Here is a 17,500-nt window from a genome sequence, read left to right on the forward strand (position 1 = left end):
TCCCTGGCACCGCGGTCAAGCGCCGGGTCACTCCCAACAATGCCACAGGGAATGCTTCTCCTTCACTAAGTGTCTCCGGCCCGCCTGTCTGCCTGCCAGGCCTCTACACTCACACAGCAGCAGCAGCAGCAGCAGCGTCAGAAGAGCCAACCTATGTCAGCTGTTTGTGTGTGTGTGTGTGTGTGTGTGTGTGTGTGTGTGTGTGTGTGTGTGTGTGTGTGTGTGTGTGTGTGTGTGTGAGTGTGTGTGTGTGAGTGTGTGCCATTTCTGAATAATGCATATCATCGTATATATCCATGCTGAGGAACAAAACCTTGTTCCCCACATGATCACAGTGCAACAACAAGCAACACACCTACAGGTACATATGAGAAAAACAAAATAGAATGGGAGAATGAGAAGCCAGCCAGGGAGATGAGCACCCTGCCCAAACTACCCTAGGGGCACGAGTCAAGTCGCGGCCTGCCTCTAGTGTCACTCATAGCAACGCGCCGGGGGTCAGCGCAGCCGCACCCATTATGCCAAACAATCTAGCAATTAAGCTCCAGGTAAATTAAATACCTGTGAAATAATGGATCCCAGACAGGCATGTGATTATGGGTCATTATGAAGGGCACTTTGATGTCGGCGCACAGGTAATTCTGCTTACTCTGAACTAGCTGTAGCTGTGCCGCCTGGCGGGGCTGGGAAAAGGAAGGGGAAATATCAACCCCTATTAGATCCAATGTGGAATAATGATGGTGCTTACATTGTGCTGATGCCCATGTTTATCGCACAACTAAATTGAGGTAATGACTGCTATTCACTTGGAGTGTGTTTGTGTATTCTAGTTGGAGTATGTGTGTGTGTGCGTGTGTGTGTGTGTGCGCGCATGCGCGTGTATGGGTAGGAGACGAGATTTCAGTGGAGATTACAGAAGCAGCAGAAAAGCCTGCCTGGACTTATTGGAAAGGCGGTGTCCACAGCCTCTCACACCAAATGTATTTTCCCATGTTACGCCGCCCACAGTTGAGAAACAACCTGTTTTGTTTTCCTCCTTCTTTTTTTACCTTTATTCCCCTTCTCCCCCCTTCATGGCCTTTCAGGCTTGATTTGATACCTGACGCTGTTTGACCTGAGGCAAAGCACCTGTGCTGGCTGCGAATGTGCCGGGGTTTAAAACTATGCAAACATAACAGCCAAAGAAGCACGCCTCTAATGCTGCTAGACAACTTGAAAGACGGCCCTCTTGTGAACTGTTTGGAGTGTGGAGCGCCAAGGAGCACCTTCAGTTTGTTTAGTGCTGTCAGTTGGCCTCCCTGTGCCATTGGTGTCAGTCGTGGGATGCCTTGTCTGACATCTCCACTGAAGGGTAGTCAGTGGCAGGGGCCCATTTGTACTCTCTCTTGTCTCACAGAGGGAGATCAGACAGAACACTGAGATCAACGCACCGGGTGGATGTCCGTGGCCCTCCGCCCCCCTCAATATTTACTCCACAGATGCTGACCAGTGGTCCTGATTACCGTTTCTTCTCCCCGCGTAAACAACCACGAAGCTCGTTGTTTGTGTTGTGTTGTGTTATGGAGGAGACAGCCTCCACCCCTTCTCCCAGCCAGGCCCAGCCCTGTCCACATTCTCCACAGCCTTGTTACTCCAAGGACAGGATTCAACAGCCGTGCAGGGATTCCTAGCTAGCAATTTCCAGGTCTCTAACACTGTGCCTTTTGCCAGGGACTATCGCGGCAAGCCTATCATTTCCCCCCAGATTTGATTTGTTCATTCTGGGGGGGTATTTTTATTTGCCTCTGCCTTCTCTCTCCTCCCCATTAATTGCTATTCAGCATCTCTTCTGTCCGCTCTTCTGAATACAACTGTCCCATTCTTTTTTCCCATACTTGTTTAATAAAAGAGTGTTAGGCCCCTCTATCCTTCCTCTCTCTATCTCTCTCTTTCACTCTATTTTTCTCCACCCCTCTTTCCCTTTCACTGTTTCCTCTCTCCTCCTCGTTGTTTTCCCTGAGTGAACAGCCTCAGTGATGTTGGGCAGCCACACAGTGCTGTGACAGTTTTATTCTCCCCTCTCTGCTTTTAGACCTTGCTGTGGTGAATACACTTGCATTGTGCTCACAGCGAAGCTGTCAGTCGCTAGAAGACTTGTAGTAGCCCCTGGGATTGGATTTGGTGCTTTACTTGTAATATCAGTTCCCTGGGGTCAGCTAGATTCTGCTCTGCTATGTTGGGTTTAGTGGCCTTTTTTTTTTTTTACTGAATCTTTGAATCATTCAAAGTTCTCGCTACGGTCTCTCTGCAAGCCCAAGCACTTCTTTCTCTCGGGGGATATTGGTGCCCCGCTCTCATGGAGACGCATGATTTGTTTGTTTGTTTTGATGCAAGAAAAAAACATATGCAGCCAGACTGTGTTGTTCCTTGAGAGTTCCTGGCATATCTGATTTGGAAATGTCTGGGGGAAAAAAAAGAACCAGAAGAAGAAAAAAAAGCCAAACTCTGCCCACTCATAACCAACAGGGCATGTCCTTCAGAAGATGGGCGCCAGCGCTAACAGTTTCAGGAAGGCCACGCTCTGCCTTTCGAGGCTTCAGCTATGCTTTCCTGCCATTCCAGGCTGAATGGAATCTGTGTTTTCGAACCAAAACCGGTAATTTCAGGGTTTTTTGGTGAGAGAGTGTTGTTGATGGCGCTGTGTTTTTTTTTTTTTTTGTTGCGGAGGAGCATGTGATTATGGGATTGGAGCTCAGCAAACTGCTTTCCGTGGCTATAAGAGGGAGGTGGATGTATTCTAGACCTGTCTCACATGGAGATAGGTTTTCAGAATATTCGAAACACATGGCCGGGTCTACGTAGGAAATAACGTGTTAATGGAAGGGCAGGAGTACAAAGAGAGACTCCCAAATGAGAAACATATCTCGCTCGCATGTATCAGCACTTGCTAAGACATCGGATATCCGACTTGTAAAACCACTAGGCAGTTTTTGTTCCCTTGTTAAGTTGGGTCACCTCCATCTGGCTGTGGTCTTTCTTGTTCTTGTTCTCCTTTCCTCTATGTGTCCCACCCCACTGTGTCTCCTGCCTCTCTCAATCCTGTCTCCTTATCTCTCTCTTTCTTTCTCTCTTATTCTCTCTGTCCTCTCTCTCCCTTCTTCCGTTCTCTCCTCTCTCTTCCTCTGCCCTCCCCCTCTCTCTCTCTCTCTCTCTGGCTGTGAATGGGAGAGGCCTGTGTATTCTCCGCAGCCTAATCCTCTGCTGCTGTGGGAACCAGGTCCAGCGGACTGATGCCCCATAAACAGCTCATCTGTGGCCCCAGCCGAGCGCTTCCTGGCTGGGCTCAGGGATGCAGGGACCAGGGCTGGCCGGGTCACTTGTTGCAAGGACTCGTTGATTAAGCCAAAACATGAAACAGAAGTGTAATACGTGTGTGTGTGTGTGTGTGTTTGTGTCTGTGTCTGTGTATGTGTGTGTGTGTGTGTGTGTGTGTCTGTGTGTGTGTGTGTGTCTGCGTGTCTGCGTGCGCATGTACGTGTATGTGAGTTACATATATTGTAAATGTAAATTAGCTTTGAAGAGTGCAAAGATTGCTAGGATTATGTGATTATGTGGAAAAAAACAAAACAGTGATGGTGTGTGGATGCAATTACAGGTACATATTATAAGCAAGCTCAATTCTTGAGTTTATCTTGTTTTCGTGTGTACAAGGAAGAATGGCAGGGATGGAAGGGAAGTTTGGTGGTTTCAGTTGTGAGTTCTCAGCCATGTGACGAGTGTTGGGCCAGTGTGCTGTTACCTCATGGTGTCACGGATCAGTCTCCACTGTGGACGCCGCCACTGCAAGCTCCTGTGAGAAATAACAGACCTTTGCACAAATGGCACCATTTTCCCCTCTGTCTTCACTGCTAAGTATTTCAACATGTTCAGCAAATGTCTATAAAACTAGAGGCGAGGGCTGCACTCTCTCTTTCTGTTCCCGTCTGTCTGTCTGTCTCTCCCTCTGCTGTTTTTTCTTAGATTTTCTCTCTTTTTTTCTCTCTTTCTCATAGTCTTCTCATCCTTTATTCTGTTATTCCCACTCCCTCTATCATTCCTTCTCTCTCTCTCTCTCTCTCTCGCTCTCTCTCTCTTTCTCTCCTCTAACTTCTCTCACTCCACTCCCAGGCACATGAGTCCACTTCATAACCCTGTGCTCAGTATTAGCCACTGACTCTCCCACAGACTCCCTAGTGAGCAGTCTCTCTCTCTCTGTCTCTCTCACACACACACACAAACACACACACACACACACATTCCTCCTCAGGCCACTCTCTCTCTCTAAGAGGCCATCAGTGTCAGTGCTCTCAAGCTGGTGGTGGGTAGTGCCATGTCTGTCGGTCATGTCTCTTTCTCTTATTATTCTCTCTCTCTCTCTCTCTCTCTCTCTCTCTCTCTCTCTCTCTCTCTCAACCAGCACCCTTTGTCACAAGGCCTACATCCTTTCAGCATTAAACCAAAATATGTGATAATGGATGAATTAAGGAGTTTTATACCTCCCTCTCTCTCTCTATCGGTCTATCTTTGCAGCCCAGTTAACTGAAGCCAGGTGGCATGAGTCCACATCACAACCCAGTTTTAGTCAGCATTTGCCCCCCCGCCTGTCTCCTCCTCTACGCTCTCTCTCTCCTCTCTGTCTCTCTCTGTCTCTCTCTCTCTCTCTCTCTCTCTCTCTCTCTCTCTCTCTCTCTCTTCTCTCTCTATCTGCTAGAGTGGCACGCTGAGGGCATGAGGGAGTGCCAGTGCTCCTTGGCTCTGCTGGCATCCCGGGCAGACACCCTGCTGCTGGTTCCCTGTTGGCACTGCCCTTTTAATGGAATCAATAGCAGCAGTTGATTGGAGCTGTCAGTGCAGCGCTGTCGCTCGATGCCAAGGGGACCCAGGGATGAAAGGCAGTCAGGAGATGTTGCCACCCAGACTATAAAAGAAATGCTTCAAAATGCAAAAAAAAAAAAAAAAAATTGTGCAAAGAGACACAACAGGAGACAGAGTGAGAGTGAGAGATATGGGGAGAGGGAGGACATTGTGTGCGGATTGTTCTAAGAGGCTTGTGGCAGCTAGTGGCCGAAACGAGAAGTGGATGCTGTCAGAAATATTTACATATGTTTTAGGCTGCAATATGTTCTGGTTTATTAGACTTCCCAAATCAGTTTACAGACTGCACATTCATGTTTAAATGTCGTCTTGATGTGACAGTCACGCTGTCGCCTTTTGACCACTTCAGACTCCACGTGTCTTCTTTCAGGACTCTTTTTGCAGTTTCAGTTCCATGTTTTGGTTTCCTCTGAAATTTATCTTTTGAGTCCCTATAATGTACGGATTTCCCTTCAGAAGTACCGGTAATAGCTTATTTCCTCATTTAATAGAGAAGTGGGTGTCCTGATTTGTGGTGTCAGGTCAGCTTTTGTTTCACTTATACACCCTATATAATTTCTCTGAAAAGTATTTTTTAGAGTTTGAATATGGAAGTGTTTGTCAGAATCTCACATCTCAGAAAGTTCACCCATAGTTCCGTCATTGTTTTTTTTTTTTTCCTTGAGTGGAAGAGTTCATCTTGTCCTGCGTGTTTTGCAGTTGTGAGAGTTTGGTAGAGAAACATTGAGAGATGTCTCCAGCTGTGGGTCACTGAGAGCTTAGCTGGCTTTCTTATAGACACATCATTAGTGTGTGTGTGTGTGTGTGTGTGTGTGTGTGTGTATGATAACCCCTGTAGACATGCATATGCCAATCTTGTTAATCTGTCTGACTGCTGCATTTCAATGTGCACTATATACATTAAATGTAAACATTTCACTGACAATCATATACCTTTGTGGTGGTAGGTAAAGCTAGGCCACAGACCCCGTATGCTGTTAAGATGTTTGGTGAGCCTGTTAATCTGTCCTTAGCACGGCTAGTGGCCACTGCACCAACCCCCCCCCCCCCCCCCCCCCCAACCTGCACCCGGGGCCTGGGCTTTGAAGCTGTCAGTCTTGCCCCCTGTACCTCTCCCGCTCATTACAGGCCCAGCTCCAGAGAGAATAATGCATGGAGCTCCTTCACAAGGCTGGCTGAGCTCGGACACAGCAGGGATTAGTCTGCCGTTAATAATTAAAGGTCAGCGAAAAGCTGTTCTTGGACAGAAGCACGGGGACCATGTGGACATAGAGTGGTTGTGGTGGTGCAGGGCTGTGGGAACTATTAGGTTTTTAACTTTCACATTTCCTCAGTACATGTCCCTTGGAGAAATGGTTCTGCTCTCAAGTCGACTGCTCATATGAACTAATGGCAGGAGTAGGCTTTGAGGAGGAGATTGCCAAAACGTCCCAATTAATAGAGCATACAGCATTTTATAGAATGGTAAAATGTTATTAAGTTGACTTGACATTTTGTCGAGTCCCTCTTCACCAGACATACTATATACTATTAGAGTCAATTACACTGACACACAAAGTAATGGCTGTAAAGGCTTTTTACACTTGTAACATCCTGGCACTACATTAATATTCTCACTTATGTAACTAAGCAGGAGGTGGCTAGAGTGAATACATATGCAGTTTTTACAACTCATGAGGTTAAACTTCAAGAAAAAGAAGAAAGAAAAACGTCATCACCATTGCAATGTAAGAGTGGTTATAATCCATGCATGTACATGGAGCAAAAATGAAAGTTGAGTCTTAAGTCTGAGAATTTGACAAGATGTATAATAGATCATAGAGCTCCTTAGACACATTCAAAGAGGCATGAAAGTATAATTAGGTCTACCTCCACCAACGCTTTGGTGCTGTCTATCCCACATAGCCTCTTCCTCAATAACACGAAATGGAGAAGCTTTCCTGCGTTGATGCAGAGCTTCTGCAGAGCCTTGGTCGATGCTTCAGTGATCCATATTCCTGACTGCAGGGCACACGTTGAGACTCGGGGAATGGGATTGGAGCTCACATGCTTCAGTGCTGACCTCAGTGCTGGGCTCTATGCCTGTATGAACACTCAGTGGACCCCAGAAATACCAAGGAAAAGCTCATACATAACACATTGGGTTTGTGTGTGTGTTTGTGTGTTTGTGTGTGTGTGTGTGTGTGTGTAAATAAATGGGCGGTCGGACGCCTGACTTAACCAGCAAATAATTAGCATTCACACTCAGCCACTGCTTGGGGCTATATATTGTAACGTTTATGAAGAAAACCAAAGTCTCAGATGTTTTGATTTATGCATTACACCTCCAAAAGATAGAGAAGAGAGAAGCCAGAGGACAGAGCCAGAATGAGAGGGGGAGGAGAGGGAGAGAGAAAGTGAGGGATGAAGAAAGAGGAGAAGAGAGCGAGAGACAGAGAGAGCGTGGGTGTAATTAGGAGATAGAAGGGCTTGGATGAGGGCCGCAGAGCAATCACCTATGGGGAGATCCTGACCATTCAGCTGGCAGGTGAGACACACACACACACACACACACACACACACACACACACACACACTCAGACGCACACAGCGCAGCGGCTCAGGCTGCCATTCTGCTCTCGGCCTTCCAGACGCTGTAATTGATTCCCTGGTGAGCACTGAGCCCTCGTTAGCGCTTTAGCATGAGCTCCCTGACTCCTGTGCAAACCAGCCGGGCCCGCTGCAACCCCATCAACCCCCTCTCCCTCCCTCTCCCTCCCTCTCCCTTTCCCTCTCCCTTTCCCTCTCTCTCTCCCTCTCCCTCTCTCTTGCTCGCTCTAGCTCTCTTTCCACCTCACTCTCTTTCTCTCTTCCCCTCCTCTCCCTTGCCTGTCTGAGTAACAAAAGAAATTAAGAATTCTTTCTGTATTCTTTATCTGATCAACCAACCAGTGATTTCATCAGTCAGCCAATCTCATTGATTGTCAATTTTCTCCTTTGATCGGTCTTGTTGTCCAAGAAATTTTCCCCAAGCTACGTAGCTCTCACCACTCTCTCTCTCTCTCTTTCTCTCACCACTCTCTCTCTCTCTCTCTCTATCTCTCTCTATCTGTCTCTGTTTCTCTCTCTCCATATCCCTTTCTCCTTTCATCCCTAATTTCACTTCCCCTCACCTGTCCAGTGCCACACATTTAACTTCTTCTCTTCCTGTCTCTGCCTTTCTTGAGGTGTATGATCAGGGCTATAGTGGAGTCCTGAATTTCAGTAATAGCGTTTACGCACCTCTAAATTGCGCTTATGCACCTCTAAATTGTGTTTATCCACCTCTAAACAGCCTACTGTTCTTAAGCCATTCTAAATTAAGTTTATGTCGTTTTACAACTGCCTATTTCATAGTCTTAGTTTCATATGATTGAGTTTATCCATATTGTGCTGCATTATAGACTGTCAGTGATCAATCAACTTGGGGCAGCCAGCAGGAAGCAGCAGGCTGCATCAAAGATGGATCACAGTCACTATACTACGCCGTATGTCACAAATTTGGCTAATGAATGGATTTTTAAAATGCATATGCGCCGTTTTCTTTTTCTTTTCATGGCCGAAAATCATGTTTAACTTTGACCATGGCACACTGTAAATCAGCACTGTGGATTTGGGCAGTGTCTCTCCCAATCCACGTGAAGCTTAGGCCTATATGCCTCATCATAGGCTACTTTCGTGTTCTTCACGCAGTCTTTACTGTCTCGTCCTTTCTTTTATCCCCCTTGCGCTCCACCTCCACCTTCATCATTCTGCCCCCCATCCCATTGTTACCTGTCTCCTGCTCTGTTTCTCTCGCTTCTCTTCTTCGATCGCTTTAATTAGGTTTGGACAGTGTCCCTGTTTTTAGCCAGTTTTTCATGTTTGCGTAGCCTTCTACCTACAGTAGCCTATACTTCCACGAAACTAACGCGCCAGATATTCTGGCTGCCCGCAGGAAATCACATGCATTGTGGGTAGCTTATTTTTTTAATGAAAACATAGCCTGCTATAGAGTTTACAAATTATTTCCTTTAATTTCACGTTTCCATATCATTATAACCCAATTAAAAATGATTTATTATTTATGAATTAATTAGATTATTAATTAATTAATCATTTTGAACACCTTTCCGACATTGCCCTTTTCATCTCACGTACCTCCTAGTGGCAGCTGCGTACCACAGTTTGGGAATCCCTGCTGTAAATCATAGCTATTTTGCAATGAGCCCCAGCATTAAGCACAACACTAATTTGTCCCATTCACTCAACCCAGCCGAACCTAGCAGTGAGTACAGAGCATGCCGCCTCCTATCTTATGTGCAACCACAGAGAACGGTTTTTATTTTAATTTTTTATCATCGATCGCTACTTATAAGCCTTGTTTGCTGTGGAGCAATTGTATCAGCACTACTTAAAAACATTATTTGTTGTGGAGCAATTGTCAAAAAGGCGGCCCAAAAAGAAGGACGCACTACCTAGGGCTAGAAATTCTGACGAATGGTCACCCTAGACAAATAACGGCTATTAGCTAATATTATCGTTGTGGCTAACTAACTTAGCTACATGTCATAAAATGTATGGAATGACAGTCAAAAGAAAACATTATAGTGCATGTTACTCGATATAACCGTGTTTATGTTTCACAAATACACCAACAATCATGTTAGCCATGTAAATATTTGCTTTTGAGGCATAAACTAAGCATTTTGAGCAAGATCCCTGCTTTTGCAGGTTATCCACTATGCAGTGCAGTTTGCACTAATTGTTTTGAGAAATGCATAATAGCTAATATTATCGTTGTGGCTAACTAACTTAGCTACATGTCATAAAATGTATGGAATGACAGTCAAAAGAAAACATTATAGTGCATGTTACTCGATATAACCGTGTTTATGTTTCACAAATACACCAACAATCATGTTAGCCATGTAAATATTTGCTTTTGAGGCATAAACTAAGCATTTTGAGCAAGATCCCTGCTTTTGCAGGTTATCCACTATGCAGTGCAGTTTGCACTAATTGTTTTGAGAAATGCACTAACTGTTCATTATGATTTGAGAAATGCATCAAAGTGACCGAGAATAACTGTAAGTGTTTCCAGGCGAAATAATCACTAGGGACACAAAACGTCATGCAACAGAGTTAAAATAATTTAAAGTTGCAGTTGGCAAGTGTGGCAGATTGAGGGGACTTAGCCAAAATGTTTAATGTTTACAACTCTCATGCCCCTCCCCTACTACCACCGAGCACCCTCTCATTGAGTTTGTGCTCGTCAGTGCGCACCAGACTGCACCACACTGTGATTGACTGTCAGATCTCACACAGCCCTGCTCTGATTGGACCAGAAGAACTGGGAGCTGTGGATTTTTGCAAAACAAATAACAGGCTCTAGGTGGAGGTAGAAGTGTGGGTTTTTTTCTAAAACTGGCTGATTTATGTTTTTCTGTCGGAGCATAGTGTCGGTTTCAGTGAATATGATCAAAAAAATCTTGCCAACTGCAGCTTTAAGCTTTTAAGGGTAACGGGCAACAATTTGCAAATTGCCAAATGTGTGAACAGGGAGAACGAAAGAAAGATTTAGATAAAGGGGAAACGAGGAGAGGACATGGAAAAGAGGGAAACTGTCAGAGTTGAGTGGAAAAGTATGTGCGTAAAGAGAAAGGAAGGGCAGAGCTCTTGAACCTCAATTATCTGAATGAAGTCCCACAAAGTAATCGATTATAAAAGTTATTCCCCATTACCTTAGTGCAGTAGACCAACAGGGTTTTTTTTTTGGCCTTAAAACATGCTATAATGTGTTCTTCGATCCTAAGCTGTTTTGTCATTACACTAACCTCTTAACTCCATATGCAAGCAGAGGGGGTCAATACACATCTTTTAAGCCAACAAAGCAACTTTGGTTTTCAGAGCAAAGGAGCACTTTTAATTAATCATTTATGTCAGGCAAGTAGGTAGTCCAGACCATTGATTATTTTATCTGTCAGGACACCCACATCAGACTTTCAAGTGCAATTAAGCAGTTCATTTGCCGGTGAGACAAAGCAGCAGCACATTCACAATGCAAGGAGCGGTAATTGCAATGTTCTTACAAAAAATAACTAATAAATTGTGGTCATGAAAAACAGTGGCATGCATTTCTAATTAGTCAGGTTGTGTTTTTTTGTAATTTAGTCAAATCCATCTTTCCATGAAAAAAAGACAAACAGGCGCAGGGCCCTATCAATGTTCACTCTCTCTCGAACAGATGATAATAGCCTTTGGATGGAAAATACACACTCACTCAAGCACAGTCGCGCTCTCTCTCTCACACACACACACACACACACATAGTCACGCACGCATGCACACACACACACACACACACACACACACACACACACACACGCATACACTGAGGCATATTTTCCATTAGTGTTTTCATGGTATCATTTGGCCAAATGGCAGCAGTTGCCGCAGATGGTTGTGCCAGAGCTGTTAGTGTGAATTCACCAAAGCCCAATTAAACAAGCAAGGAGCCATTTCACCTGCAGCCAGCTCGGAGTAGTAAAGACTCACATCCATGGAGGGGTGGGGAGGGAGGGAGGGAGGAGGAATGGACGCTTTATACACCATCTCCTGTGGAGTTTAGCCTGCATACCAGCCTGGCTTTACAAAGCACGGAGCTTTTTTCAGTGCCTCCTCTCTCTCTCTCTCTCTCTCTCTCTCTCTCTCTCTCTCTCTCTCTCTCTCTCTCTCTCTCTCTCTCTCTCTCTCTCTCTGTGGTATAAAGCTCTGCAGATGGTATCAGGATGGAGTGCATTGTCCGCATCGTTCTGCCAGGGTAGGGAGGTCAGGCTGACTTCTGTGAGGAGCCTGTATTAGAACAGGCCGTCCTAAGAACAACGCGGGCTTGCCCCCTCTCCGTGCCCAGCCTTCTCCAGACCAAGGGCTGAATGTTGACTTTGATGCCGTGATATCTGAGTGTCTCATGCACTCCCACAAAAGCTCTGGGAATGTCTGAGTTATTCTTGACCCTCAGTAACCCCTGTTTCTCTCTCTTTCTCTCTCTCTCTCTCTCTCTCTCTCTCTCTCTCTCTCTCTCTCTCTCTCTCTCTCTCTCTCTCCATCCCTCTTTCCTCTGCTGTCTTAATTCCTTTTCTTCTCTCGGTCTCTCTTTCTACTCACTCTATCTCTCTCTCTCTCTCTCTCTCTCCCTCCCTCAGTTACACTAAGAAGGTGGTGGGGAACGGAGTGCACGCTCAGAGGCAGAATCCGGAGCTGAAGGTGCGGGGAGCCGACCCTGCCCTGATGGAGGTCAAAGACAAACTGGAGCAGTTCAGCCAGGTAATGCTTCTTTCCTCAGCCTGCACAGTGGACCTTATCCGCTGGCCTCGAGCCCTTTCACGCCCACACACCACCGCACAACTCTATCCTATACTCACTCAACACCATCTACCACCACTCTGGGGAGTCGCTGTGAAAAGTTAAAGTAAAAACGCTGTGCACACATCTAGTGTTTTCCAGAAGGTTCCACATGGCAGTCGGCATACCAAACTCAACTTTTTATGCAATATGATAAGACTTACAAGAAAAGAACAAACACTTTGAGAAGTTGTTAGATGTTTCCATATCAAAGAGGCTCTTATTTTCAACCAGATGTAATCGAATATTAGCTGCCTCTGCATGAGGCTTGACCGGCAAAGCATTCTGTTAATAATGGAGGCAGAGCCAGAGAGAAGGAGAGAGAGAGAAGGAGAGAGGAGAGAGAGAAGGAGAGATAGAGAGAGATAGAGGGAAAAAGAAGGAGAGAGAAGTAGAGAGAGGGAGAGGAGAGAGAGAGGAGAAAGAGAGAGACAGAGAAGGAGAAAGAGAGAGAGAGAATGAAAAGCAGGATGAGATCAAAGTTGAGAGCATGTTTACTGCTGGAGAGGCTGACTCAGCAGCGGTGCTCTGGTCATATGCCTCCCTCGTGAGAGGATGAGAAGAGGCCATGACTTCAGCAGGGCCTCACAAGATGGTGTGGCCCACACACACCCACAAGGGAGACGCAAGCGGACACAAAGAGAAATGCATGAGTACAAACTGCATACATGCATGCATACAGACATACAGTACATACAAACATACAGACACACATACAAATACATACTGTACATACACACATACTCATACTTATGCACACAGATATGTACACATATTTAGGATGAACCTGCACTTGAAAAAACACTGTATAACACAAAAAACTAATTTTCAAATGTGCGTACATGCATACAAATGTGCACACGCACAAACTATACAGATACACGCGCGCACACACACACACACACACACACACACACTCAGGACACACTCACAAAGTAGATGAAACGATATTGCTATATGCAAAGCACCCACACGCATCCTTTACTCATTATCATCTCAAGAGGCACCACGTAGAATGATCGGCCACTCACTTAGGGCTAGCAGGCTATTCATAAACTTCTCTTCTCTAATGTGTTGAGATAAAGAGTTCTTCATTTAATTCCATCTAGAGTATGGAGAACTGCATTTGAACTGGATGGCTAACAATTTAGACACTTGTTGCATGTTGCAACAGCCAGTTATACACCCTACCAGTCAATTTCTCAGGAATAATCGATTGCTGAAAGCATATAAACCATAAACCAGAGTGACACAACAGACATCAGAGTGTTGAGTGGTGGCGTGTAATAAAATGTGAAGACATCAAGCCATAGTAAAGTATTCCAAATATACCCTGATGCGCTTCTCCTTCCTCGGCCGTCTGTCAGCTGACCAGTGCCGCCCGCCATCTTGCAGATTTTATAGCTCTTTTGTGGTGTAGTATGACTGCTGTAGCACTAGCGCATCATAGAGGTTTTTGTCCGTTTTTTCCCAGCAATTTTTTGGTCAATGAGTCCCAGACACACTCTTATACAACTTGGTGAGCATGTTGCCCAGGGGTGGGCAAACTGCGGCCCGCGGGCCGGATCCGGCCCGCCAAGCACTTTCATCCGGCCCGCCGAGCATTTCATTTGGTAATCAGGCTGCTCGCTATTTTTCTCCTGCGATAGAGACGACATTGGTTAGCTTTACTGCAAACTGCTTTTAACTCTCCTTAGAGAACGTACAATGTCAATGTCAAAACATCATGTTAAATAGAGATAACATCATGTTAAACTAAGTTAACTCTTAGTTATCTTCTTTGCAGCAGATCTAACGTGAACGTTATGCGATCCATTTAATTGGGAACGCGTCTGCACTCACTTGCTGTGCGGCCCGCCGGCTAATTTTCAAAACCCAATGTGGCCCTTGAGCCAAAAAGTTTGCCCACCCCTGATGTAGCCCCACTAAGCTGATACGGAATAGCAGCTATGTGGATATTTGATTTAGTTTATTTAGTATTTAGTATTTTAGTATTTTTTTTATCTTCTACTGTCTCTATTGTGCAGTAGAGTTTTTTATATTTATATACTGTACTTATATTACTTTTTCTACTGTAAGTGCATGTTGTGTGTGATGTCTGTATGCTACTGAGACCTTGAATTTCCTCTTGGGGATCAATAAAGTATCTATCTAGCTAGCTAGCTAGCTAGCTTTTGGTTTTCTGCAAAGACCACTTAAAGGGTTGGTTCAGGATTTTGGACATAGGACCTCATTTCCAAGTTAGCAAGTGTGATATTTATCAGTGGAGACCGTTTTCAACACATTTCCTCCCGTCCTTCTACAGTAGTTGCAGAGTTCGCAGGTGCTAAGTATGTGTTAGCCTGCCACTAAAAACAGTCTTACCCACTCCACAGTACACCCGAGGTAAATAAATTATAACGCCAGACTATCGATGTAAATGTCTGTGTTGATAGTTTTATTTCTAACATTATTCTATCCTTGCATTTCAATGTTCGAATTACATTTTGAGGGACTTGTTTCTTAGCAGCGGGGGAATTATACTTGCTCCGGTTAGTAGTACTGCGCCAAAAAGTAAACATAGAAGCGCATTCCAATGGGGATACCTAGTAGTAGCCTTGGTAATATCAGTCCGCCGCTGCGTTGCTTAAATGCCTACTTCCAACTTCAGGGAACAAAGTATAACTATTGCAACGCGATGCGAGGGTAGTTGTATTTCTTATACTATTCTATCAACACAGACATTTACATCGATTGTCTGTAATTTGCCTCGGGTGTACTTTGGAGTGGGTAAGACTGTTTTTAGTGGCAGGCTAACACATACCGCACCTGCGAACTCTGCAATTAGAAGGACTGAGTGAAATGTGTTGAAAACGGTCTCCACTGATAAATATCACACTTGCTAACATGGAAATGAGGTCCTATGTCCAAAATCCTGAACCACCCCTTTAAGGGAATGAGTGGCGCTCATATTATGTACTGCTATGTGGTACATCTAGTTTAACAAGGGTCTGTTATTTCTTTGTCCTTGATGATTCATATTCTAGATATAGCTGTAACCCAGGTGGAAAAGTTTGTGTTGTTTACAAGATACCTGGCAAATACACAGCACACTGAGCTCCGTAGTCTAGAACTCCAAGTGGAGAGTGCTCAGAAGTGTTGACCTTCATAGTTATTCACCATCATCACCGCTGAAATTGAAGTACTCTCGCCGGGTAGGAGGGCTCATCAAAGATCAGAGAGAGAGAGAGGGAGATGGAGAGAGAGAGTGTAAGTGCTTTTGTAGAAAAGGATGACACAAGCCTTCTTCAAAGTGACATTTTTGTCATGCAAATAGTGAAGCAAGCTCTGAATGGGCGGCGGCGAGAGGGACTTCGCCAGACTCCCCCAGGGCTTCTCGTGGAGACTACCGAGGGCGTACTGGGCGCTGCCAGGCCCGTCCACCCATTGTTTACCTGAAACACTAGCCGTCCACCTCACACGGCCCTCCCCCAGTTCTCTTTCACTCTTTTCCTCTGTCTTATCCTCTTTTGTTTTTCTCTTCTGCCTGTCCGTCCAAACTCTTGGTGGCAGTGACGAATGGCCACTGTCAGCTGTTGAGTGGCAGTGGGCCACTTTTCCTTGCTGCATGGCATGCTGGGAAAATGGAAGGCCGTTGTCATGGAGACGTGGATGTCAGCGGCAGTCTTGGTGACATTTAAGAAATGAATTCTACCTTTTTTTTTCCCCGCAGTGCCAAAGCCTCTGCAGCTTTTTGTGCGCGACCCTGATAAGAGGGTAGCTGCTGGTTGTGCTCATTGTGTTGCTTGGCTTTCCTGCCTCTCAGGCAACGTAAGCGCACAATCATATAGCACAAAGACACAGACAGACACACTCACTCACGGATACACACACACACATACGCACAAATACACACACACACACACACACACACACACACACACACACTCTCACGCACAATCAAATTTGAGAAATGCTAGAGGAATTACAATAAAGCCGTCGGCTTGTTGTCCTGCCAGCACTGTGCACAATGACCGAAAAGGATTGGAGCACCTCAAGCTGTGAAGTGACATTGTTTTTAACCCTGGGATCTCCAAAGTTAAATTTTCCTAGTAGGAATGAAAACAGTTGCATTATGCCCCCCCCCCCCCTCCCCCCTCCCCCGCCACCATCCCCCACGCAGGTCCTGCTTAAAGCTGGGGATTTCTTACTGTGACTTTTTCCTGTAAGCGCTGAGAAAATCGGACCACGCAGTGACCCAAAGGCTCAGCTTAGTCACTCTTTCTAATGCACTCACACTCCCTCACACACATATTCTCTCACACACACACACACACACACACACACACACACACACACACACACACACACACACCACTGCTTCTCTTCCCGAACTTAAGACCGCCCAGAGACTCCAGACGGAGCCACAGCTGAAAAAGGCAGTTGAGCTGGTCGCTCCCATCCTTGGACCTAATGTGAGAGGGGAAGGTGAAATAAATAGGCCATGTTACAGGCTCTCCACAGCGGATCGCCTTCCACTGTCCTCCCATTAAAGTGCAATAAATACATCTAATGTGAGCTGTAAATATTTCAGAGTGGAATTTGGATGCTGCGCCACTGGCCCAGCTGTTTTTGGGTGGGGACACACAATAGCCTGTGTGTTTCGCTCATTCATTTCTCACTTTTCTTGTGTGTTTTTGAGTGTGTGTGTGCAAATGGGTGTGTGTGTGTGTGTGTGTGTGTGTGTGTGTGTGTGTCAAGTGGACGTCATTGTGGACGATCTGGTCCTCATCAGGAGGCCTGCTGAAAGCTGCGCACCCGGTGGATGAAAGCGGGGGAAAGTTGATGTCATCTGACGGCCCTGGTGTTGGAATGGCAAGAAAGGCCTTTAGGCAGCGTGATTGATGATGTGACTACTGTACTGCATCCTCTGGATTTCCCCCATCGTCCAGGTCCACTTAGCATGTCCAACCACTGACGCGCGGACCCTACTGGACTCCCAGCGTGCTCAATTAGCCTGTAAAATAGCCAGTCAGTTGAGTCATAATTCAGTCAATAACATTTTCGATGTCAATAAACCAGCATCAGGCTGTGCCTTGCGTGGGTTAGTGTTTGTTGCACTAACCCACACACACACACACACACACACACACAAACACACACACACACATGTCCGACATGTTCCAACTGGATCGCAAGACCTTACTGCTAGTCCACCACATTTGAG

The 17,500-nt window shown here is 45.6% G+C and overlaps 1 protein-coding gene across 1 annotated transcript in view; it reads left to right on the forward strand.

Annotated features, from left to right (window-relative positions):
* LOC121715261 (glypican-5-like) overlaps nucleotides 1-17,500 on the forward strand; it is a 159,791-nt gene that overhangs the window by 83,706 nt on the left and 58,585 nt on the right. Inside the window, 1 exon segment of the mRNA XM_042100778.1 lies at nucleotides 12,096-12,216. Within this exon segment, the coding sequence (XP_041956712.1) occupies nucleotides 12,096-12,216 (121 nt within the window).

Source organism: Alosa sapidissima, chromosome 1 (assembly GCF_018492685.1).
Source record: "Alosa sapidissima isolate fAloSap1 chromosome 1, fAloSap1.pri, whole genome shotgun sequence".
In the NCBI taxonomy this organism is placed as follows: Eukaryota; Metazoa; Chordata; class Actinopteri; order Clupeiformes; family Clupeidae; genus Alosa; species Alosa sapidissima.